The following is a 26,410-nucleotide window of genomic DNA, read 5'->3' as shown; positions in this document are numbered from 1 at the left end:
TGTACTTTAACTCTGGTTTTATTATTGAAACTATGCACTCCGGAAGAACAGCAACAACAAAAAAGGATACAGGCCACAAAAATTAAAAATGACACTGCATTTCTCTCATATGTAAATTCTGAAAGATAAAGAAATGCAAGGCATTTAGCATGAATACAGTATGAAATAAAATTGCAAATATTACATTTGTCCATACTGTCCTGGGCAGTGAGTATCGTAGGCATGGGAAGCTGTACCTCCCCAAACAGTTTGGAATGGCCCCACCCACATTTCAATCCCAGGCTCCTTTCTTCAGTTCCCAGAGCTCTGCCCTTGCCAGGCTGGCTGAGGCTGGCTGCCTGCATCCTGAAAGGTCATCCTGAACGGATGCAGGGCAGCCAGCACTAGGACTATGCTATCTGCCTGATGCTCTGGAGTTGCAGTCTCTACAGCCATAATATCTGACCAGCTGGAACTCTGGCCACCAGGTGCACTAGGGCTGGAGGCACTGCAGCTATGATGCCTGGTGCTGTGGATGCAGATGGGTGCTCTGGGATCCTTGCAGAGGAGTGGAGCAAAAAGGAAGGAGGAGGGTGGGACCTTGGGCATAAGAGAAGGAGCTGGGTCTAGCCTCCCCCAACTGCCAGGTCACCAGATGCCTATGTACTTCATAGGAAGTCCTGGATGAAGGCTGGTGGGGTTCAAATAAATGTCACATAATGGAGGTTAATACTTCTGACTCTCAGAAACACCAAGCACCACAGATCACAGGAAGCCATGACATAAAAAGTCCCTGTGCCTTTCTGCTGACTCTCTCCTACTAGACATCAAGTGACAAGTGGAATCATGCTGCCAATGTTTCTTCCTTCTCTGGAACAGCTGCATGGAGGAGAGCGATTGGGATCCTGCAAGTCCTGCCATAATAGCAGAGTTGCCATAATATCCGAAACAGTCAAATGTATTTTGTTGCAGGTGGGACTGGATAGTGAGAAACAAACACTGTGGGAAATTTGGGAAAGGACTTTAAAACGTTTTATACTTAAAGTGATGGATAGAAAGATATTTGATTCTATTCTACTCTAATAGGAGTTAAATATTAATATGCTTAAGCATAATTTTTTTATTCTTTTTGTAGTAAAACTATCTCTGAATTCTGTGTGTATGTGTGTACATACATGTGCATACTCACACACACTGACCGTAGGTATTTTATTTTTAGCAGCAAAGGGGGAGCTCTCTCTCTCTTGCAAGACTTGTGGAATCCAAGGTTTTTAACCCTGGGCATGGGTGGGAGCAGGGCCATCCTTAGGATTTATGATGCCCTAGGCGGAATTATTAAACTGGTGCCCCTATGCCTGACTTGCTCTTCCACCCTGTGACGGGCCATCACTGTCCCAGGGGTGGGGCGATCGGAGCGCCCGCCGGCGGGGGGCCGACGGCCAGCCCCAGGCCCCCCAGCAACCCCGCAACACCGGCCGCCAGGGATGGCAGGCTGGGGTGCTCCCCCCGCGCCTGTGCCGGCAGCCGGCTCGACCCCCGCGGGCTCGCTCGGGCGGGGCGGGGCCAGGGAGCACGGCCGCTTAACAGGGCCGCCTGCCGGGACGTGCCCGGAAGGGGCAGGGCCCCGGGCGGCGGCCGGCGTGGCAGGCCAGTTCAAAAGGGCCCGCTGCCGGAGAAGCAGGGCGCAGGCTCCTCGCAGTGGCGGAGGAGCAGCCCCCGCCGCAGGATGGAGCAAGAGCGCCACGCAGCCCGGCTACCGGCCCGGCGCTGGTCCCGGGGCCTCCGGGACAGTCACTGCCCCTGGCGAGCGCTCAGCCCCTCGTCGGATGGTGGGCAGACCCCGCTGCGCTGAGCCAGGAGGGAACGGGACAGCCAGGAGCGCGCCGGGACTGGAGAACCCACCCCCGAGACTCCGCCCGGACGTGGACGCCGCGGAGCGCCAGGTCAAGGTAGGTGCAGGGGCGACGGGGACGGGCCACCGGACCCGACGGGAGGGAGGAAGGAGCCTGGGGCAGGGCGCTTTTGGCGACCGTGGGTGGACGAGCTTAAGGGGGGAGAATCCTCACCCCCCCCGTCCACCGTACCGGGGCGCTAGAGGCCCCGGCGCTCAGGGCCCCGGGCTGGGACCCGGAGAGAGGGTGGGACCGGGTTCCTCTCCCTCCACACGGGGAGCATCCAGCATCCGAAGGCCACCCTCGACAGAAGAGAACAAACTAGAACCCCGGACTGGGGAGAGCTTAAACTGGGGGCATCGGCCCCACCCTGCACGGCGGGTACTCACTGCCAGGGTTCGCTGACCCCCCCTTCCAGCCGGGAGGGGGTGAGCGCACCCAAGGGGCCTGGGCCCCATATCAGGGATCCGGGAACAACAAGGGACAAAAGGAGGACAAAGGGGTCCGCAGACCCCCCTCTCAGACCAAGAGGGGGTGATCGCACCCCAAACCCTCACACACCCCTATGCCCTCCCCTTCCCAGAGACCCCAGAAGACAATCCCCTCCTTCAGACTGTGCTGCAGGCAGTGCATTCAGCTCTCTCTAGGACCCAGACCTGTTGTTACATGCTCCACTGCAGTGTTTCCCAATTTTATTTGACCATGGAACCCTTTTCATCTTTTCAGAATTTCAAGTTTTCGGTTTGTCAAGCAAAAAAAAAAAAAAAAAAAAAAATGAACCCACCAATACATTAAAATCACATTCCTTCCCCAACTCCCAAGACCCCACCCTTTTGAGGCCCCATCATCTCTGTTCCCCTCCTCTTCATCACTTGCTACCCCCAGCCATTATATGCTCTCACTTGGTTGAGAGAGGAGGTACGGGCTCTGGGGTGGAAATTAGGGATTTGGGTGTGGGAAGGGGTGAGAAGTGCAAGTTCTGGGAGGGAATTTGGATGCAGGAGAAGGGGATGCTGCCTCGGGGAGGAGGCTTCAGGCTGCGGAGTGTTGGGCTCAGGTGGAAGGTTGGGGTGCTGAGCAAGTCACAGGCTTGTGGATGTGAGGGTGCAGCAGTTTTTGTTGGATATGTGAGTGGCTCAGGGCAAGGAGGTTGTTAGTATGATGGGCTCAGGACACACATTTGCCATGTGGAACGGTACTGGAATGTTGTGGCAGAAGACTGAGGATGTGGTGATGCAGGAGTTTGGGGATGTAAGAGGCTCAGGACAGGGGGTTCCAGTGTATGATAGGCTCAGATTTGGGGACAGGTGGTGCAAGAGTGTTATGATGCTGCAGTGAAATGGGGATTTGGCCCCAAATGGGGGCATGTTGGCCTGGCTTCATTTTTAAATAAAATATTATGTTAAACTAAAAAGCATTGTCTTTATATATGAGAGGGGCAGGGAACCTGTTTTGAGTAGAGGGTGACTGACCCACAGAAAAGTCAGTTGGGGCCACACAAGTGAGATGCCAAAAAAAAAAAAAACCACACAACAAAAAACCCAAGCCTCTCCAATGTGTCCAATGTGGTCCCAAGGATTCTGGCACAGCTGGCAAGGTGCTGGAGCCAGGGACAGGGTGGAGCTGGGTGCTGCGGTGGATGGCAGGATTCTGGGTCCAGGGACAGGGTGGTGCTGGGTGCTACGGTGGTTGGCAGGGTGCTGAGGATGGGGCGCTGGTGGGAGTGACAGTGTTGGTGGGGGTAGGGGACAGGATCCTTATGGGGGGTCTGGGCAGGGGACAGGGGAAGCTGGGAACAGTACCTGGCAATCCTGCAGCCCCTCTGGGAAGTGTGCGACTGCACTCCCCCTCCCCAAACAGCTGGCGTGTGCACTGCCTGAGCAGCAGGGGCTGTTGCACCCCAGAAATTTACCTCTGTGATGCTGTCCTGCGAGGGGTGTGTGTGCGAGGAGTCCAAGGGCAGAGCATGCTGCCTGCACAGTTGAACCTGTGCAGACCCGGGTCTCCTGACCTCCCCACACCACGCAGAAAGGCCCCAGAAGTAAGTTGCTGGTGTCACAGCCCAAGCTGTTCAGGCAGCGTGCACCGGCTCCTGTGAGGAGGGGAAGTGCTTCCCTCCCCGCTGTGGGTCACGTGGAGTCACTCCTGTCCAGCACCCCTTGGTGTTCCAGCAGGGGCGGCCCATGAGCCTAGACGAGCTAGGCAGCTGCCCGGGCACCCAAAGATGATGTCTCGGGGCACCGGGGCACCCCATGATGACGTCACAGACATTGACAGCCGTGCAGGCAGGGGCACCGATTGGGCCGCTTCTGTGAGCCAGCCAGGAGCAACTGTTCCCTCTGCCCCTGCCTCCCTATGCCTCTGCGTCGCCTGGGAGGATCCATATCAATGTGGTTGTTAAACTCCTGAATTTTGAGTTTAACAGAATGAGCAAAACAAGCATAGTTTTCCATTGTTTAAAGTTATTGATAGTTTCATTATGTGTCTATGTATGGATAATTATATAGAAGATAACACAAGGGAAACTGTGAGCTACAAAAATATATAGTGCAAACTAAACCCACCGATGACACCAAAGTTATTATTTGACTGAATCTTTTAAATGACTTCAGCTGGTTTTGAACTAGGCTTTCTGAGAGCAAAGATGTGTATCTTTATTCACAAATTTTCTATGTTGGAGTCAGTATATATGTTGATTTTCCTAAGATTCTAACAAGAAAAAAGTGTTTATCAGCATAAGTTTACACAAAATACCATGCTGGGTTTCAATGGGGTGATAATTCTATTTGTTAAAGGAAAATCAGTTTTAAAAAGCATGAAATAAAAATTTTAAAATTGGATTTAACTGACTGTTATTATGAACATTGGAATGATGAAGGATGAATGGGATGAGTTGTGAATGTGACATCAAAGATATACCAATACTCATGCATTTGCCTTACTTCATGTACCTACTATAATCCCATTAGATAAATGCAACTGTCTTATGATTTTCTCATATAACAAAAAATAAAGTTAAAATAAAAAATAAAAACAAAGCTAGTGTATGAAATCTTAGCCATGAAATATAATCCCCCAATTGAAAACATTCACCATAGATTTTTTTGTGTGTGTGCCAGTTGATAGTGGAATATTAGCCCCTACCGTTAAAAATGCATACCAAATTCTCATCCCCCTACATCCACACACAGTACACATCAGCATTAAAATCTGGATGGATATTAAATATTCCACCCCCAAGTTCTGTCAAACAAAACAAAACAAACACAAAAACCTGCTATAGGTTCAGGACCAACTGGCTAAGCAGCAGTTAAGCAGAAAATGACCTGGGGATTACAGTGGATGAGAAGCTGGATGAGCCAACAGTGTGCTCTTGTAGCCAAAAAGGCCAATGGTGCATTAGGGTACATTAGTCGGAGCATTGCCAGCATATCTAGGGAAGTGATTATTCTTCATTTGGCATTGGTGAGGTCTCATCTGGAATACTATATCCAATTCTGAGCTCTCCATTACAGAGGGAGGAGGGATTTGATAGCAGCTTTCAAATACTTGAAGGGGGTTCCAAAGAGGATGGAGAGAGGCTCTTGTCAGTAGTGACGGATGACAGAACAAGGATCAATGGTCTCTAGTTACAATGGGGGAGGTCTAGGTTGGATATTAGGAAAAACTATTTCACTGGGGACATGTCTATACTGCACAGTTATTTTGGAATAAATTATTCTGGAATAGTTATTACAAAATAGATTATTTCAAAATAGCACGTTTACATTGCAGTGAAGCCTCAAAATTATTGTAGACATGATATCTTGATTTAAATTCCCAGAAGGAATAACTTACAATGAGGGGCTATTTCAAAATAGGAGAAGTGGAACATCTACACATGCCTTATTTCAAAATAGCTATTTCAGAATAGGTTTTATTTTTTATAGAATGAGGTTTACAGAAGTTGGAATAGGCTGTCTGTTATTTTGAAATTATTTTGAAATAATGGAATTGCTGTGTAAATGCTCACAAAGTTATCTCAGAATAACGGCTGTTATTCCAAGATAACTTTGCTGTGTAGACACACTCTAGGAGAGTTACTTAGGGTGGTAGTTGAATCTCTGTCTTTAAGTCTTAGCTTGACAGAGCCCTGTCTGGGATGATTTAGTTGGGATTGATCCTGCAGGGGGTTGAAGTCAATGACCTTCCAACCCTATGATTCTATGTTTTTTGCCATTTTGTGCCCCAAAATTTTATTTTATGTGACATTTTACCATAACTGCTACTTTGCATAATGGCCTCATTTTCATTACACGGAAAGAACATATGCACCTGAAAAAAACATGAATCTTAGCAACTTTTCCTTCAAAATGGGCCCATTTTCATATTCATAACTCACTGCACAAAAAAAGACCCCGTAATTTCAAGTCATTTTGCGCATAATATTTTCGACACTTGTAGCTGATAACATGCAAAATCAGCAATCTTCAATAGATTTCTTAAAAAGGAAAACCCACATCTCAATACTTCAGTTTCTCTGAAAGGTTTATGGTTCAAGTTTGGGGTTTGTTACCTAGGTTTCATATAGCTCTGTCCAACACATGAGCTTATAGCCATCATTTTGGATTTGCTCTTTTAAGGTCTCTAAGGAACATGTAAAATCATTGTGGTTTATTTTGAAGCCTTCTTACCTTCATTTTAAATGAAAATACATCTCTGATCTTAGCCTATTCTGAGTATGTACTGTTAAAATAACTTTCTAACAATCAGTTTCAGTAAAGGGCAACATGCATTGCTGAGATAGCTTAGTTTAATGTGTTGCAGAGCTAACATATGCTGCTAGTAATCCTACTTAAAATGTTCTACATAAGAAATGATATTTTAAAGCTCTGTTTGGAAGAAGAGAATTGACTCTAGTTGCTATGAATGGCTAAAACATAGCCCCCATTTCAATTTACCTTATTGATATCCATTCGCAACTTCTCATTGTTGGCACTGGCAGCTTTTTCTGCTGCTTTCTTTTGTCGTTGAGGTCCCCTGCCAAAGAAGATGTAGTTGACCAATGCATATTCCAGCAGGGCCATAAAAACAAAGACAAAGCATCCCATCAAATACATGTCAATGGCTTTTACATAGGGAATTTTGGGAAGAGTCTCTCGTAGATGGGTGTTGATGGTTGTCATGGTAAGAACAGTTGTGATTCCTGGCAAAAGAAAGACAGTTCCATTGATTACATTCATGTTAATCATCTATAATTATAGCTCAATCTTTAAATGTCAGCACTGCAGGGAAGTTAGGAAGGTTTTTTGTTCTTTGATTAAAAACATGGTGTTAGTGCAACTTATTACAGTTGCAATTGTCTCAAATCAAATACAGAGTAATCTTAACTCATAGAAATAACATGCTTTTTTAATGGTAATTGTAGACTAGCTACTTGATTTATCAGCTGCCAGCATAGACACAAGACCTCTTACCCTACTGATATCCTCTAAAATGTTCTTGCTCTCGACCTTTACACCTGAATTCCTGGGAAGAAATCCTGGCCCCACTGAAGTCAATGGCAAAATTCCCATTGAATTCAATGATATCTTGATTTGTGGTAATTTTTGGCAGGTATCACTCAGATTTATATTGGCAACGTGTGCTCAGATACCATGAAGAAGTTTATAATATAAACAGGCCCTCGAAGGATAGTTGATGAAATACATTAATATAAAGAGCAGCGTTCTTAGCATTAGTAAGGAGAATTGTTTTCCTTAGGGTAACACTATGGAGAGGAATCTCTCCACTTGCCTAGGGAGAGGTTAGTCATATGCCACAAATGTATCTATTTCATACCCAAAAGGAAAACCAATGGATATTCCATACTACAGTACTGTAGGTTTGCTTTGGACTGCTATGAGCCAAAACAAAGAAAACAAGTACTATTTTTAAACTAACAACAAGTGCAATAAAAAACTGACTGTGACAACCAGGCTAATTCCAATTACAATGATTATATAGTTAGCTAATTCAGACATGAAATCACTTTCAATTTTTATTTAAATTGTGATGATTTAAATGCTGAATCGGATAATACAAAGCTTAACAAGCTAGGAAATTAAATCCAACAGAGATATTTTTCCAAATCATGCATTATACGTTACATCAGAAGCGAGAAAAAATTATACTAATACACAATGCATGAGAGGAGTAAAAATGCCTACCTAAAGCAACTCTTGCAGCTGAAGCATCATAATTAATCCAAAATGAAACCCAGGAGAGGATAGTGATCAGAATAGAAGGCATGTAGGTCTGCAGAATGAAATAGCCAATGTTTCTCTTAAGTTTAAAGCTGAGTGACAGCCTTGGGTAGGCACCTAAAAAGGGAATATTTAGGCATGGCATTTATTTTGTATACCCTTCAAACTCTTTGCATCATTTCAGTTTTACATTCCATTTATGGTTACAGATTTAGTGTATATACACACAATTGTCTTCGCTTTTGGACAAACAACTACATATTTTATAATGAAGTCTGATTTCTTCAATAGTAGTTTGTACTAAAGGTCTTGAATCAATATTACATAGATTCACAGCTGCTGACAGTTAAAATCTCCTGTCAAAGTACATTTCTAAGGCTTCACTCTTTGGTGGCTACAGAATGCCATGCTAGGTGTGAAACAATCTTCCCAGCTTGAACTGCCATGTATGCTAAAGAATAGTGCAGGCATGCTACTCAGCAAAAGTGGTAGTGATTCTAGTGCACAAGGCCCTCACCAGCTCATGCACACTAAAATCCCACTAATTTGAAGACTTCAGCGCAAACATTCTTGTATAAGTCCCTCCCACAGGGCTGGAACATCACCCAGAATGAGCAAGTGAATGGGATTTCAATTTGGTGAAAGACAGCCAGCAGCTGTTTCAGTTACTCTGGAAACAACAGTCACATAGGGTATGTCTACACTACCACCCTAGTTCGAACTAGGGTGGTTAATGTAGTCAATCAAAGTTGTAAATGAAGCCCGGGATTTAAATATCCCGGGCTTCATTTGCATCTTGCCGGGCGCCGCCATTTTTAAATCCCCAGTAGTTCGGACTCCGTGCCCGCGGCTACACGCGGCACGGAGTAGGTAATTCGAATTAGGCTAATTCGAACTACCAGTACACCTCGTTCCATGAGGAGTAACGGTAGTTCGAATTAGAAAGCCTAATTCGAACTACCTACTCCGTGCCACGTGTAGCAGCGGGCACGGAGTCCGAACTACCGGGGATTAAAAAATGGCGGCGCCCGGCAAGATGCAAATGAAGCCCGGGATATTTAAATCCCGGGCTTCATTTACAACTTTGATTGACTACATTAACCACCCTAGTTCGAACTAGGGTGGTAGTGTAGACATACCCATAAAGAGTATGATTCTGTTGCCTCTCATTGGTATCACTACTGTCTTAAATGCAGTTACTTCTGATTTACACCAACATAAGAGCAGATCTAGGTGCTGTGTTCCAAATGGATCAAACACCTACAATTTAAGTCCCTCAAATAATAAAGAAAGACACCTCCTTGGAGAGAAGTTAAGCCACAAAAGAATCAAAGTGATCAAAACGGCAGATAGGAGACCAAATAATATTGATATTGTTTTAATTTCAATAGCTCCAGATGGATTTACGCTCAGTCCTTTTAGGCAAGGAACACATCTCTCTTGACAGAGTCCAGCGTCTTGAAGGTGAACTTACAAAAAGGAAAAAAATGCTTATCCACAAGAGCACTAAGAGCTGTAAGAACCCTCCTCATCTGTAGAAAATATTAACAATCTTTTTTAAAATGATGCTAGTTTTGCTTCCTTATTTGGGCTACATAGTGCTTTCCCTGCCCTGATGAAAATAATTTCATTGTCGCCAAAGAGAGAATTACAAAATCCTGTTGAATCAGGATTAGAAGCTCGTGCAGCAGAAGATAAACTGATTTGTGTACATCCTTCATAGTTTGGCTCCATAAACCAAAATACAGAGAAAAGTGTTAGAAGGGTTTTCCTGTGGGCTAAGTTATATCTTAGCTAGCCAATTTCTTCATCTTTCATGGTCTAACTTACTACAGAATACAGGCAATATAGTTTACTGGAGCAAGCCAAAATACAAAAGATTAATGGTTCTTAATTAGAATGAAAGTTCATAAGAGCCAAATACACAGAAATTCTCTGTGATGTTGTACATATTACACTGTGAACATTTCATCAGGATAGCTCATTTATAAATTCAAAATTGTTTCTCTAGCAGATTCTATCAAATTTTCATTCAGATCAAGGACAGCATCCTTGCAACTAATCTATTTCTAAAATTATTTTCAGGGAACAAATACAAGTTTCCTTTAACTCCCCTTCTACAAACCTGTTGAGAAAACAACATTCTTGGTGATGAGCTTGTAGTCTACAATGGAGAATTGTGGCAGTTCAATCTTTGTCACTCCTGTGACTGCATTATCACCCCCACGCCAGTAAAATTCAATATCATCTGTTGTATAGCCATCTATGAAACAGGAATAAAGGGTTATGACAAATAGCAACTCTGATATCATGCAAGATTGCAAAGAACAGTTCAGTACATTCATTCATGAACTTGGAGTAATTTTAACTGTATGTCCTAAAATAAAAATATGCATGTCATAGATGTATAGACATAGTCACAATACACAGCCTAGTAACACATATGATTATTTCAAATGGCAATTTAAATATGTGTGTATTCAGTCAGATTACTTTAATAAAATAAACAGAAAAAGGAAATTAGAAAACAAGTACAGGATGAACCTCTCTAGTCTGGAATCCTTGGGACCTGACTGGTGCCAAACCAGAGAATCTGCAGAACCATGCAAGACATCAGATTTGTCTTGCAGCATTACCAACATGTCCACTGCTTACTGGATTCTTAGAAGACATTTAGGGGTAAATTAGAGCTAAAGAATTGCAAGAACACTGAGATCCAGGACTAGTGGCTATAAACAAACTTTATGGAAACTTGGCCACACACATGATTAGAGGACATCTAACTTAAATCATGCTGGACCACAGCTGTTGCAAGACCGGAAAAAATAGACACCATTATTGTAGACATCATAAGAAATGTGTGAGCTCCCCTACTTTTGGCTGTACAGCAGAATATAAGTTACCCCTAAAGCTGTGCACGTGACTTGTCTGCCATCTTGGCCATCACAAGGATTGACTAGGGATCCCCAGAACTGAAACTCAACAGCATAGTTGAAAAAGGTAGTCTTTGTGGCTCCTGGGCACAGAGGATGGCATATAACACACACTGACAGAAAGAGTATATAAATACTAACAATAATGAAGAAAGTGTATAAGCAAGTAAATAAACCTGACAAAATAGCTTACAATGTACTAAACCATAGGCAAATAAATGTTTGTAACTATAAAGGATAATTGTGAGAAGGACGGAAATTTTAACTATAGTCTTCAGGTTAACTGCATACAGGGCTGGATTACCCAATAGGCAGACTAAACACATGCTTAAGGCACCAGCAAAGCAGGGGCACAAAAAAAAAAAAAAAAAAAAAAAAAAGAGATTTTATGGTATAGTATTGTTTTTATTTTGAATTCTATATGGGAGGGCACCATAATCTTTTCAGTGCCTAGGGCCTCTAAAGGTCTTAATCATGGAATGAGGTTTACCGGGGCTGCCGACAAAGGGCTTTGATGTCGACAGGGGGAACATCCAGACTAGCGCGCGAGCCGACAAACAGCTGATCGGCTGTTTGTCGGCTCAGCGCGGCACCCATGTAAATGTAAATGAAGCCGCGATCATTTAAATTGCGGCTTCATTTGCCTTTGCTGAACAAACAAATCTACATGCCAACAGAGGCATGTAGTTTAGATGTACCCTGGAAGATTTGCCCCAGGTGGTCCCCTTAAGGATTGAACTCACAACCCTGGGTTTAGCAGGTCAATGCTATCCCTCCGTCCCCTTAGATTTAATGGGGACTTCAATCACCCTAACATATGCTGGAAGTGATATGCCCACTGCAACCATAGAGAGGTGCTTCTCATCTGGCCCTAAACTGTTGCGGTGAGTAAGGGCTGGGTTTGCCCTCTGTCGCTGGGGAAGCCTGCATGCTGAATCCCTCATCCACAGCCCATCCCAGAACAATGATTTAAATGAAGAAAAAGAAAAAAAATCATTTCAGTTAAGGATCCAAGCAACACCAGGTAAATATTCTAGTAATAACAATTGGTGTGGTGAAAAGTAAATCAGAACACATGAAAACTTTTGCCTGATATAAGTGGGATATTGTCTCTCACTTCAGCTCCATCAACTAATTACCCTGCAGGACTGTGCCCCAATATATAGGTCCAAACTTCTGCATGTTATAAAATCTTGCTTTACTAAGTGTGGCGGGGAGGGTCTCATGCTTTGTTAAAGTACGGCAGAATGTGATTTCAAATGATGTGTTATGTTTTACTCATAGTATTCACATATCTAGCCTGCATTCTGTGTAACTCCTTTAGTTTTACTCCCTTTTGAAAACTACACACATAACAGTTTGTTAGTTAAAGTCATCCATAAAAACACAAATAAAGCTTCCTATTTAATATGGTCGAGTATCACTCTAGGGTGTCCTATTGCAACTTAATGCAGACCTGCAGGCACCCTGCCCTCAATCTCTCAGTTTTTTGTTTTGCCTCACATTGTAATGGGGTAGAGCACCTGAATGATTTCCCCATGTGCTGTCTTACCCATCCCCCCAAAAGAACACAGATTATGAGGCCCTCCAGCCATACTCTTCCTTCAGGAGGCCCTCAGCCTTTTAACTTGGGGTCTGTGTACCTTCAGTCTCCACCATGTGCAAGAGTCTGTCCATGCTGTTCCCAGGTGGGAACCCCCATCAGCAAATGCTAAGGAATTCAGATACATCAGGGCATTTAGAGATGCCTTGCTATAACATTCCTTAATCATAGCCATAATTAAAAGCTTGACATAGCAGTCAATGATTGAATAGATTGTGAGCAATTGCTATAGACAAAAAAAAAAAAAAAAAAAAAAAAGGTCAGAAAATGGAAGAAAAAGTGCACATCTTTGTGAAATTTAGTTTTTTTCCCCTCAAACATTGACCAATTTTCATTGCTAAAGGCCACTGGTAAAGGACCCAATGATTCTCCACTAGGATGGGTAAGGATACATAGTTTAAGTTGCAGGACATTCTCCACAAAACATCCGGATCCTCCATAAGTGACATGGGCATGAGTTGAGTTGAAGCAGAGAGAACCCAAACATTGATCACTCATTTATCACAAGACATGCTTTTTCTCCTTTGTTTCACTGAGGGTGCTTCTACACAGCATCTTAAACTAGAAATAAGACAAGCAATTTGTGCTAAGCAAATTGTGTATCTTATTTCATTTGAATTTCAAAATAGCCTATTTTGAAATTTGGTACCTCTACACAGCACCACATTTTGAAATAATGCACTATTTCGAGACATCCCTTACCCCTCATGGAACGAGGGTTACCAGGATGCCAAAATAACATGCCTGCTATTTTGAAAAATATTTTGAAATAATGGGTGGCTTGTTAAGATGCAGGGTAGCTATTTTGGGATACCTTTGGTATCCCAAAATATCTGGAGAGTGTAGACGTACCCTTATAGATTTTTTCTCCTGTCACCTCTAGGTTTGCCAGAAGAGCCAAGTGTATTTTGGATGGACAACTTTTATACCAAATGTATTTTCCCTTTCTCTGACTGTGAACTAGGCAGTGCCATCAATAGGATTCAAGATGGCAAAGTACAGAACTACCAAGCATCCATAATGAATTTTTGTAGAACTGAATGCTCCCAAAAGGTCATGGTTTTGGTACTTATAAATGCAGTAGATATCTTTTTTGTCTAAAATAGGTCAAGTCTGGGAAAAAGCCAAGGCCACTGCAACCTGTTTACAGAGAGTATGTCTACACAGCAAAGTTATTCAAAATAACAACCCTTATTTCAAAATAATTTTCCTAGCATTTACACAGCCAAACCGCTATTTTGAAATAAATTTGAAATAGCGGAGTGCTTTTTTCGAATTTGGTAAACCTCATTCCATGAGGAATAACACCCAATTCGAAATGGCTATTTCAAAATAAGTGCTGTATAGAAACTTATTTCAAAATAGGGGGCCTCCAGCCTTCCCAGGGCGCCCTGGTGGCCACTCCAGCCACAATTAAGAACAATTCTCTTTCCCACCACCCCCCGGAGCCCTTAAAGGGGTAGACTCTGGCCACAGTCCCTGTGCCAGCTCCAAGCCAGCCAGCCCAGAGCCAGCAGTCACTGCCCTGACCCAGTAGCCCCAAACATGAGGCAGCAAGCCACTGACAGCCAGCCCTCCACTGCTCCCCAGTAGAAGTCTGCCAACTCCCAGGAGCCTGCCAGGATAGCTGCCAGCCTGGCCACCAAAGGCACATGCAAACCCAAGAGCAGGTTTGCATGACAATCAATTTGGTATGGCAAGACCCCCCCAACCCTGAGCCCTGAGCTTCCCCTCTCCCTTCTTCCCTTTGCTTCCCCCTTCCAGCTTCCTCCTCCCAGGTTTTCCCCTCCCCTCTCCTACCCTCTCTCCTCTCCTCTCCCACCTCCTTTCCCCAGTCTCCTCCCCCCCAGTTTTGTTAACTAAAGAGAGTTTGTGTTCATGAAAATGTGTGTATTTTATTTGACAACAGGAAGGGGGATTAGGGAGGGATAAGTGGAAGGACATGAGGGAGGAATGAGGCACAAGTCCCCAGTGGGGCAGACCAGGGAGGCTCTTAGTGCTCCTCAGGGTGGAAGCTCTCCCGCAGGGCCTCCTGGATACTGACTGGCCCCGATGGACCTCCTGGATGGCAGCCTGCAGAAAGTGCAGCCAGGCTTACAGCAACACATCCAAGAGAAGCACCAGACTACCCAGGGGCAGCTCTGGCTCCATATTGTAGAGTGCTATGGTGTCCCGAGTGAGGGCAACCAGAGCACGCAGAGACAAAATGCTTTGCTGTCCCTCATCGAGGTAAACAAGCAAGCAGGGAAACCTGAGAACTGGCTGTCTGGGAAGGGGCAGGTGTCCCTTTAAGCATAGACCTCAGATAGCCTCAGGCAGCAGTCTCACACAATAAGTCCTGACCTGGTGCCCTGCTGGAACTGGTTCCGGCCAGCCTTAAATGCGATTCAGAGTCCACTCTGTGTGCGCACTATTTCGAAATAGCAAAATGCTATTTTGAAATGCATTTTTTGTGTAGATGCATTATTTCGAAATAAGCTATTCTGTAGTGTAGACATATCCAGAAGCTTGATCAGGTAAAGTCCAGGAAGCATCAAGCATCATTGTAGTTCAGACTGGATTGAAATTGTTCTATTATAATGGCTAGATTATTTAAAAAGCCAAATTACACACTTACTCCAGAGATGGGAATCATTTTGTCTTGCAGGGAAAATAATGCATTTCACACCTTAATTATGCTTTCCTAAAAACTGTCTTCTTACACAAGAAGCTCCCTCTCATTCCTCATTTCTTCATTTAACCCCATTTTATTTTCCCCACAACCTGAAAGTATCTAAAAGTAGATATGGGACAATGTGAAATACTTTAAGGCTGTCTCTACACTGGCAAGGTTTTTTCGGAAAATCATCTAATTTTCTGGGAAAACTTGCCAACTGTCTACACTGGCCGCTTGAATTTCTGGAAAAGCACTGACGATCTAATGTAAAATCATCAGTGCTTTTCTGGAAAAATTATGCTGCTCCCGTTCGGGCAAAAGTCTTTTTATGAAAGACTTTTTCCCAAAAGGGCCAGTGTAGACAGCACAGTAGTGTTTTCCGCAAAAAAGCCCCGATCGCTAAAATGCTTTTTTGCGGAAAAAGTGAGTCTAGATTGGCCATGGATGCTTTTCCGCAAAAAGTGCTTTTGCGGAAAAGCATCCTGCCAATCTAGACACGCTTTTCCGAAAATGCTTTTAATGGAAAACTTTTCCATTAAAAGCATTTTCGGAAAATCATGCCAGTGTAGACGTAGCCTAAATGTTTCTTTCCAACAGAAATGGACTGAAATTCATGGGCTCCATTAACTGCTGAGCATGTTTAAGAACACACATGCATTTTTCACTTTACCACATCTGGTTCTGTAATTGATATCACTGTACTCTCTGTATTAATTGACTAAATTTTATGTATGAAATGCATCTGATTACCTTTTCAAAGATTTTCCACTTCACAATGTGCAGCCTCTCTCCCTTCCCCCTCTCCCCCTCCCCCTCCCTCGCTCTCTCTCACACACACACACACACACTCACAAAATATATGTTTTCTTTCAACAATTCTCTATATATTTATCCTGAACAAAAGTCCTTTATTCTGTTTACTCAGGTCTCTGATCATAGTTGAAGCACTAAAAGGGTTTTAACCAAAAAGGCCTGGAGGTTATGCAATTCTGAAATAGACCAGATAATCACAATGCCCTTTTCGTTCCCCATTCCTGGTTTCTTTTCAAGGAGAGAGGTGAACATTTTAACATTTCATCTCTACTCTCATCTATATTAGAGCATTAGAATCTAAATTTCTGTTTTCAAAGGTAAAAAATAAAAATCCAGCAGCAAACAAACAAGCCACAGATCAGTAAAGAGACGCAGTTGTATTCAATGAAAAAAAATTTAAAAGTATCCATTGAGAGATTATGAAAAAGCGTTCTACATGATTTATTGTGTACTTTACTTTTATTTATAAGAAAATCGCTAGAAAAGCAGCTACTGCTCACACCATATTCCAAATTCAAATTTATTTAATTTCAACATTAAACTCAGGATTCTGGACTATTTTCTTGAACCCTGTAGGATGAATCAACCCCATGTTTTGATGTCATAATTAATTACTGAACTTTGGAACTAAAACCAGAATAGGAAAAGAAAGCAAACAAAAAATAAATTAACAAAACAAGTATATTAGTGTATATTAACTGCATGTTGTGTACATATTAAAACATTTCATTTGGGAAAATCGATTGAAGACAATGTTTTAAAAATCTTAACCCAAAATTTTATGAAAATTTTTACTAGTCTTTTTAAATATCCATTAGGAGAGATTTTAAACTATACTTTCCTCATTCAAACTTAGTATCAAATAACTGTTGATTTCTCTGCCAACATTTTTTAAACATTCCAACTCTCCCTTTAGTTGCTTCATGAAAGAATCAGTTGAATAATCCTTGTGTTCTCAATGGGAGTCGCAAGATGAGCTTCTGGAAATCTGGCTTCTTTATTTACGTACCTTGAAGGGAGCTGAGCTCTTTTGAAAATCTTGCCACAAAAATCTAAGCAAAAGTTTTCAAAACATTCACTTTTGCTATGGTGCAACTTTGCACAACCCTCTGCTTGTTAAGGCACTAGAGAACATTTATCCTACAGAGAAGTTAAAATGGGTCTTTGATGGTGAATGAAAAAGTTGTTAATAATAATCAGTAATAGACAAAACAATTTTAGAAAATGACTACAAGCACTCAGAAACACTTCTTTCTCTGGTCTATGTGGAATGAATTGCCCAATTGGTTTCATTGTGTGAAGGAGGAGAAAGGAATATTATGGGGGAGAAATTGCCAATGATTGCCATTATCTACTGCTAAAATACCTACAGATAATCTGAAACTAACTTAATATATAGAAAACATCAGCCAGTAAATGTATAGATGCATTCATTTTCCCAGCAGATATATTGCCAGTAATAGTTATAGGTCCAATTACCTGTGAACATAATATACAATGTCAGTAGGTATATATGCTTCAAGATATCTCTATAAGCTAGACAAACGTTATAATGTTCAGCCAATTTTAAAGAGTAAGAGCATCCAGGAAAAAAAATCAACTTATAATAATGATAAAGTGATCATAACATGAATGAGTAATACATCAATATTTCTAAATTTTCAGAACACTTACAGATTCTGAACACTTGTGGACACCAAATATGAAAAGCATATTGAGACTAATATTTCATCATTCATTTTGTACAAGAAGATTCCTAGCAGAAGGCATTGTCTATTTGATTTAAAATGTAACATTACTGTAAAAGTTATTGTTCTACTGTATATTAGACTAAGTGTATTACCAAGAGTGATTGATTGCCTCCTCCCCCAAAAAATAATTTATATATCATCAGAAGCACGATTCACTTAACATTTAGAAAGCCTTGTTTCTTGTTCCTGTCATTTGTCACACATCAGCAACTAAATCAATATATTATTCCCCACAAATATGGGGCCTGATTCTAAGAAGAGCTAAGAGCCCTTAACTCTCACTAACTTGGAGAGCCATTTATGAAGGCTTAAGACCTCACAGAAAAAAAGACAATGACTATAGAATATTTTAAAAAAAAGAAAACATACAAAAACTATAGATAAAGATAAATTTACTTTTTATACAGTTTAACATGAGTTGAAACATTTAGGACTCCAGTTAAAATATAAAAACACTATTGATAAAGACTGAATCTTTTTTGCATTTTAAATTCAAGATGTAGTTAATATATATATATATATATGAGACATCTTTAAAATCTATGGCAAAGGTAATTTTCTGGAAGTATTTTTGTTTATACGGGGTAACTTAAAAGCTGGGCTATTTAAGAGATATGCATACATATATTGCACACACATCCAGGCACTATGTATGTATAATATATAAAAATGGTTGGAAGTGGCTGAGACTTTAATATTTATGTTGTGGTAACACTGGAGATAATGATAAGCAATCCACAAAAAAGTGAGAAACTGTTCGAATCTACTAGACAAACCTAAGTGAAGGTTCTGATTCTGGTTGTCTTTCAGTTTCAGATGCCATCACTTTCAGTCAGACATGAGTTATCATTCTAATCCCATGAGGGGAGCCCTTTTCAGCTATAGAGTCATAGAACACTAGAACTGGAAAGGCCCTAGAGAGGTCATCGAGTCCAGTCCCCTGCCCTCATGGCAGGACCCAGTACCGTCTAGACCATCCCTGATAGATGTCTATCTAACCTGCTCTTAAACATCTCCAGAGATGGAGATTCCACAACCTTCCTAAGCAACTTATTCCAGTATTTAACCACCCTAACAGTTAGAAAGTTTTTCATAATGTCCATCCTAAACTTCCCTTGCAGTTTAAGCTCACTGCTTCTTGTTCTATCATCAGAGGCCAAGGAGAATAATTTTTCTTCCTCCTCATTGTGACATCCTTTTAGATACCTGAAAACTACTATCATATTCCCTCTCAATCTTCTCATTTCCAAACTAAATAAGCCCAGTTCTTTCAGTCTTCCTCCAGAGGTCATGTTCTCTAGACCTTTAATTACCCTTGTTGCTCTTCTCTGGACCTTCTCCAATTTCTCCACATTTTTCTTGAAATGTGGTACCCATAACTGGACAAAATATTCCAACTGAGGCCTAATAAGTGCAGAATAGAGTGGAAGAATGACTTCCCATGTCTTGCTCACAAATCTCCAGTTAATGCATCCCAGAATCATGTTTGCTTTTTTTTGCAACAGTGTCACACTGTTGACTCATATTTAGCTTGTGGTCCATTATGACCCCTAGATCCCTTTCTGTGGTACTCCTTCCTAGACTGTCACTTCCCATTCTGTTTGTGTGACACAGATTGTTCCCTCCTAAGGGGAGTACTTTGTATTTGTCCAGATCATTTTGAATTATGATACTATCCTCCAAAGCAGTTGCAACCTCTCCTAGCTTCGTATCATCTGCAAACTTAATAAGCGTACTTTCTATGCCAATATCTAAATCATTGATGAAGATATTGAACAGAACCAGTCCCAAAACATAACCCCACTTGTTATGTCCTTCCAGCAGGATTGTGAACCATTATAACTACTCTTTGAGAATGTCTAACCAGCCAGTTATGCACCCACCTTATAGTAGCCCCATCTAAGCTGTATTTGCCTCGTTTATTTATAAACATTTCACGCGAGACAATATCAGATACCTTACTAAAGTCTAGGTATACCACCTTCACCTCTTCTCCCTTATCCACAAGACCCGTAATCCTATCAAAGAAAGCTATCAGATTGGTTTGATATGATTTGTTGTTTACAAAGCCATGCTGGCTGTTACCTATCAGCTTATTATCTTCCAGGTGTTTGCAGATGAATTCCTTAATTACTTGCTCCATTATCTTTCCTGGCACAGAAGTTAAACTGATGGTTCTGTAGTTTGCTGTGTTGTTCTTATTTCCCTTTTTATAAATGGGCACTATATTTGCCCTTTTCCCATCTTCTGGAATCTCTCCTGTCTTCCATGATTTTTCAAAGATGATAGCTAAAGGCTTAGATACCTCCTCTATCAGTTCCTTGAGTATTCTAGGATGCATTTAATCAGACCCTGGTGACTTGCAGACATCTAACTTTTCTAAGTGATTTTTATCTTGCTCTTTTTTTATTTTATCTGCTAAACCTACCCTTTTCCCACTAGCATTCACTATGTTAGGCATTCCTTCATCATCAGACTTCTTGGTGAAGACCAAAACAAAGAAGCACCTCTGCCATTTCCAAGTTACCTGCTACTGTTTCTCTCTCCTCACTGAGCAGTGGGCTTATCCTGTCCTTGGTCTTCCTCTTGATTCTCATATTTATAGAATGTCTTCTTGATTCCTTTTATGTCTGTAGCAAGTTTGAGCTCTTTTTGTGTCTTTGTCTTTCTAATCTTGCCACTGCACACCAGTAGTGTTTGCTTACATTCATCCTTTGTAATTTGTCCTAGTTTCCACTTTTTATATGACTCTATTTTTATTTTTAGATCATGCAAGATTTCCTGGTTAAGTCAAGTTGGTCTTTTGCAATACTTTCTATCTTTCCTATGCAGTGGAATAGCTTGCTTTTGGGCCCTTAATAAAGTCCCTTTGAAAAACTGCCTACTCTCTTTAGTTGTTTTTCCCCTTAGTCTTGCTTCCTATGGGACCTTACTACCAGCTCTCTGAGCTTACCAAAATCTACCTTCCTGAAATTCAGTGACTCTATTTTGCTGTTCTCCCTTCTACCATTCCTTAGAATCATGAACTTCATGATCACTTTCACCCAAGCTGCTTTCTACTTTCAAATTCTCAATCAGTCCCTCCCTATTTGTTAAAATCAAATCTAGAACAGCTTCCCCCCAGTAGTTTTTTCAGTCTTCTGAAATAAAAAGTTGTCTTCAATGAAATCCAAGAATTTATTGGATTGTCTTGCCCCACTGTGTTAGTTTCCCAACATATTTCTGGATAGTTGAAGTCCCCCATCACCACCAAATCCTGCGCTTTGGATGATTTTGTTAGTTGTTTAAAAAAAAGCCTCATCCACCTGGGAAGATGGCCTGTAGTAGACCCCCTAGCATGACATAGCATTTGTTTTTTACCCGTTAGACTAACCCAGAGACTCTCAACACAACTGTCTCCTACATCCATCTCCACCTTGAACCAAGTGTGTACATTTTTAATATATATAACACCTCCTCCCTTTTTTCCCTGCCTGTCCTTCGTGAGTAAGCTGTACCCTTCTATGCCAATATTCCAATTGTGTGTATTATCCCACCAAGTCTCTGTGATACCAACAATGACATAGTTGTGTTTATTTACTAGCACTTCAAGTTCTTCCTGCTTATTACCCATACTTCTTGCATTTGTATATATGCATCTAAGATACCGATTTGATCTTGCCTCCCAGTTCTGCCTTGTCCCTCCTTTTTCTCTGCTATTATAGCCCATACTACCTCCCATTTCTGATCCATCTCCCAAGTCTCCATGTTCTTCACTTACCTGTAGGCTTTGGTCACCTGTTCTCATCGAACCCAATTTAAAGCCTCCTCACTAGGTTAGCCAATCTGCATATAAATATGGTCTTCCCCTTCCTCGAAAGGTGAACCCTATCCCTGCTTATCAGTCCTTCTTGGAATAGCATCCTGTGGTTGAGGAAGCCAAAGCCCTCCTGGTGACACCATCTTCTCAGCCAGGCATTCACCTCTAGGATGCAGCTGTCTCTGCCTGTGCCCCACCTTTGACAGAAAGCGCTGAAGAGAATACCACCTGTACTTCAAACTCCTTCACCCATACTCCCAGAACCCTGTAGTCACTCTTGATCCACTCAGTGTCATACCTTGCAGTCTCATTAGTGCCCACATGGATGAGTAGCATGGGGCAGTATTCAGAGGGCCAGATAATCCTCGGCAATGCCTCCATAACATCTTGGATACAGGCCCCCAGTAGGCAGCATACCTCCTGAGATGACATGTCAGGGTGACTGATGGGCACCTTCGTCACCCTCAGAAGAGAGTCTCCAACCACCACTACTCTATGTTTCCTCTTCAAAGTGGAGCCAGCAGACCTCCCAGCCTTGGGGGTACGAGACTTCTCCTCAGCTCTCGGGAGTGATTCCTTACCTCCTGTATCAAGAAGAACATAACGGTTTCCCAGTACCACAGTGGGAGGGTTAGGAGTGGGGTGGAGCACTGCCTGCTGCCAGAAGTGACCAGCTGCCAGTGTCCGCCCTGAGGCAAGTCCTCCTCCACCAGCAGTGTGTCAGCAGTCTTGTGTAGTGGGACAGCTATCTCAGCTGTCTCCACATGAATACTGTCCAAGAATTGCTCATGGATTCAGCTGCTCCTGAGCCTAGCCACCTCCTCCTGTAGCTCTCCCACCTGCTTCCTGAGAGATTCCACCAGTAAGGACCTTTCACATTCAATGGTCTCCTCTAGCCTGGATTTCAGTAAGTGGGAATTTCAAGCCACAGTCCTTGCAAAACCACACCAGGGCCTGGCTAGAGGCATCCCTGGTCAGGTGATCTGTCTGGTTACAGGCACAGGAGACAAAAGTAGTGCTGGCACAGGTATTGCAGGTCTTCTTAACCACAGTAGCCCTCCCTCTTTCAAACTCCCTCTTAAACTCCCCTGTTTGCAGCTCCCTCATTGTTCTGCCTCTGGTTTTTAAAGCCTGCTCACCTAGGTCAGGCTTACCCCCTCGTTAGTCACACAGGGGAAGGCTGATCAAAGGCAATCAAGGGAACTAAGGATCAAACACCCCCAGATATACAATTCCAACTGCCACATTAACTGAAACGGAAATCACCTGAAATCAGAATCAAAATTCAAAATGTAAATAGTAAAGCAAACTCACTCACACCAAAACCTAGTACGCTCACCTGGTAGCCTGTTCATCAGCGGGATTTCTTGCTCTCCCTCTTAAACTCCCCATCTGTAGCCCCCTGTCTGCTTCACTCCCCTGGTCACTCTGCCTCTGGCTTTTTTCTCTCTGTGCTTGCTCCTGACCCAACTGACAGTTATAAGATAGACTAAATTGTGCCTCAAACTAGCATATATTTTCAACAGTGTCAGCAAATAGGTGGCACAGAGAAGGCAGAACATAGAATCATAGGGTTGGAAAAAGCAGGACCAACCTCAACTAAATCATCCCAGCAAGGGCTTTGTCAAGCCAGGATTTAAAAGCCTTTAAGGATGGAGATTCCACCACTTCCCTAAGTAACCCATTCCAATGCTTCCCCACCTTCTTAGTGAAATAGTTTTTCCTAATATCCAATCTAGACCTCCCTAATGCAATTTGAGACCATTGTTCCTCATTATGTCATCTGTCACCATTGAGAACATCTCCCCTCATTCTTCTCTTCTGTAGACTAAATATGCCCAAATCCCTCAGTCTCTCCTTTTAAGTCTTGTGCTCCAACCCCCATTTTCATTTTTGTTGCACTCTGCTGGTTATTCTCCAATGCATCCATATCCTTTCTGTAATGGGAGTCACAGAATTGGATGCAATATTCCAGATGTGGCCTCACTAGTACTGAATAAAAGGAAATAAGTCACTGCTTGACACCCCCAGGCTGGGATGGTTTAATTGGGATTGGTTGTACTTTGAGAAGGAGGTTGGAATTTATGACCTCCATTTGTATCTTCCAACCCTATGCTTTTATAGGTGTTGTATACATAAACATATTTTTTAAAAATAATTTTAAAAAATCTACTGATCCACTGGGAAAGAAAGACTACAAAACTATTTTAGGTCTTATACCCTGCCTCTTTCAACTACATTTTCTTTGGCACACAAAGGATGTAATCATGAAACAAAAGCTTACCAATAAAATGGAGAGAACTGATGGATAAAATTAAGTACCAAGTTGAATGATTTCACTAATAATACACAAATTTGTCAGAAACTCTAGGGCTTTAAGGCATAGGTATCTATTCAAATAAATGATCTGTCCTATAGAAAGTCTAATTCAGGCTCTTGATATTTGTAGATCCTTTACCATGGAATAAATCACATACAGAAAAAGGGGTTGGAAGATAAAAAATTATATTTCTAGTACAAGTATGTTTACTGTAGAAGTAACATTCTCCATTTTTATTTATTTTATGTGTATAGTACCTGCTTCATGTGATTTCTTTAGTAGTGAAGTAATCTTTAAATAACCTACAATAGTATTTAAAGAGTATCATTACTATTTTACATAGGGAGAACAGGATACACATACATGGGTTAAAAGTCTCAAGGGTAGCCATGTTAGTTGTAACAACAACAAAAAAAAATGATTAAAAACAAGTGATCCTGTAGAAACAAATAAAGAAGTGGGTTGTGCCCACGAAATCTCATGATACTATTTATATTTTTGGTTAGCCTCTAATGTGTTACAGGACCATTCATTTTTAAGCTTTTATCTATGGCTTAGTCATGGACTGTTTACTTTAAGAATTTCTTATTAATGATTTGTGACTCACTTAAATCACATAGACGGGAGCAATATATCAACTGCAGGCAATATGTACATATGTACTGATGTCAACTTTGTGTATGACCAAAATCTACATCTCAGGCCCCCCTTTCAAAATTCTGCTTACAATTTACATACATACATAAACACAAAGACACAGAGCAGGAAGATGGATAAGTCAGCCAAAGCAGCAGCACTACTTTCTCCGTTGTTGCAATCTATCATTTGACTACTATTCATGTGACCAATATACTGTATGTTAAACCTGCTCACTGTGCTTTCCCATTATCCAGAAATCCCAGCCTCAACAGCTCTCACCCTTTTGTAACACCTTGTCAAATAGATGGGCTTTATAACTTGTATGTAAGAATATGGGGATTTATAGCACCTCCCTACTTAACCGTGGTGTTGTGATGAAAAAAATGTATTAAATACTGTGAATCATTTTGAGATATAGTGACAAAAAGTGTTATGTACTAGTAATAGTTCTGATAATTATATTACTGGCTAGTATTAAGGATGCCTGATCCATATGCCTTTAGCTTTGACAAATATTAACTGCTCAAGTTGAATTATCTGTGCTGGATATCTGTGTAAGGCTGCATTTTGGAGTATGGAGATTTCACAACCTCCCTGCCATGGGCCCCCATGCCATGCTTTATGAAAATGGGCTTATGAATATAAATATACTTACCTTGAAGATGCTTTATACAAAACACATAACGTAAGATATCATGTTTAAAGTTATAATCTGTTGAATCTGTATATCCTATTTTTCTGCATGTATCGTTCTCGTATGTGAAGTTAAAATATGAATTGTGAATCTGGTTTTAATACTAAATTTGCTAAAAAGGGTCATTAGTGATACGTTAGGAACTTAATAGCTCAGTATTCTAACAACTTGCAAATGGTTTTATTTTTCTTGTGAGCCCAAATTGTGGTTGGTCGCCTGATACTGGAAGCCTAACTCTGTGCATTGGCTAGGGAAGACGAGACATACTGGCTCAGCAGGACAGGATGGTGGGGAGGGTAGGAAGGTGGGCATCAGTGGCTTGATCAGTACACTGGGGGACAACCCCAGAGGAATTTCTGTGATCCAGCCCATCACACTCCCCTGAAAGCCTATTCCACAGTTCCACTACTTCTATAATGAGTTCTTCCTAGTAGGTAATCAAAATCTCCCTTGCTGCAGATTAAGTCCATTACTTTCTTTTCTTACCTTTAGTGGACATGGAGAACAATTGATCATAATTCTCTTTACAATAGCATTTTACAAATATGGAGACAATTATCAGGTCTCCCATCAGTCTTTTATCAAAACGAAACAAACACGGTGTATTTTTATTTTCCTCATAGTTCAAGGAATGTTTTTTCTAAAATGTTTTTTCTCATTTTTCCTGCTGTCGTTTGAACTCTCTTCAGTTTCTCCACATCTTTTCTGAAGTGTGACTTGCAAAACAGTACACAGTACTCCAGCTAATGCCTCCCCATTCATGCGAAGAGCAGAACAATTATCTCTACTTCATTCAATTATCTGTACATTCATATGAAGCCAATGTAAATATATGTCCCAGGTAACCAAAACATTTAAGCTGGGATTTTCAAAGGAAACAAAGCAATTAGATATTCAACTGAGACTGCATTTCAGTGGGATTTGGGCTCCTCACTCCTCTATGATGCTTTGAAAATGCCAGCTTTAATGAATTCATAGAATCATAGAGCTGGAAGAGACCTCAGGAGGTCATCAAGTCCAGCCCCCTGCCCATGTTAATTGAACATCTTACTTTGACCTCATAGGGTTCTTTAAAGCAGAGGCAAATCCAAGTCATCTTACTTACTT

At 41.7% G+C, this 26,410-nt stretch overlaps 1 protein-coding gene across 7 annotated transcripts in view; it reads right to left on the bottom strand.

The window, feature by feature from the left end:
* The window catches only part of GABRB2 (gamma-aminobutyric acid type A receptor subunit beta2), a 395,901-nt gene that overhangs the window by 26,671 nt on the left and 342,820 nt on the right, over positions 1 to 26,410 (bottom strand). For all 7 annotated transcript variants that reach the window (XM_014580642.3, XM_014580644.3, XM_025178486.2 and 4 more), the window contains 3 exons: positions 10,221 to 10,358; positions 8,060 to 8,212; positions 6,812 to 7,056 (listed from right to left, as the gene is read on the bottom strand). In XM_014580642.3, coding sequence (XP_014436128.1) covers positions 6,812 to 7,056; positions 8,060 to 8,212; positions 10,221 to 10,358 — 536 coding nt within the window. The remainder of the gene's footprint in view (positions 1 to 6,811; positions 7,057 to 8,059; positions 8,213 to 10,220; positions 10,359 to 26,410) is intronic.

The sequence above is a fragment of the Pelodiscus sinensis genome, chromosome 17 (genome assembly GCF_049634645.1).
Source record: "Pelodiscus sinensis isolate JC-2024 chromosome 17, ASM4963464v1, whole genome shotgun sequence".
Classification (NCBI taxonomy): Eukaryota; Metazoa; Chordata; order Testudines; family Trionychidae; genus Pelodiscus; species Pelodiscus sinensis.
Note: the sequence above shows the minus strand (reverse complement) of the source record. Positions and strands in the feature narration are given on the sequence as shown.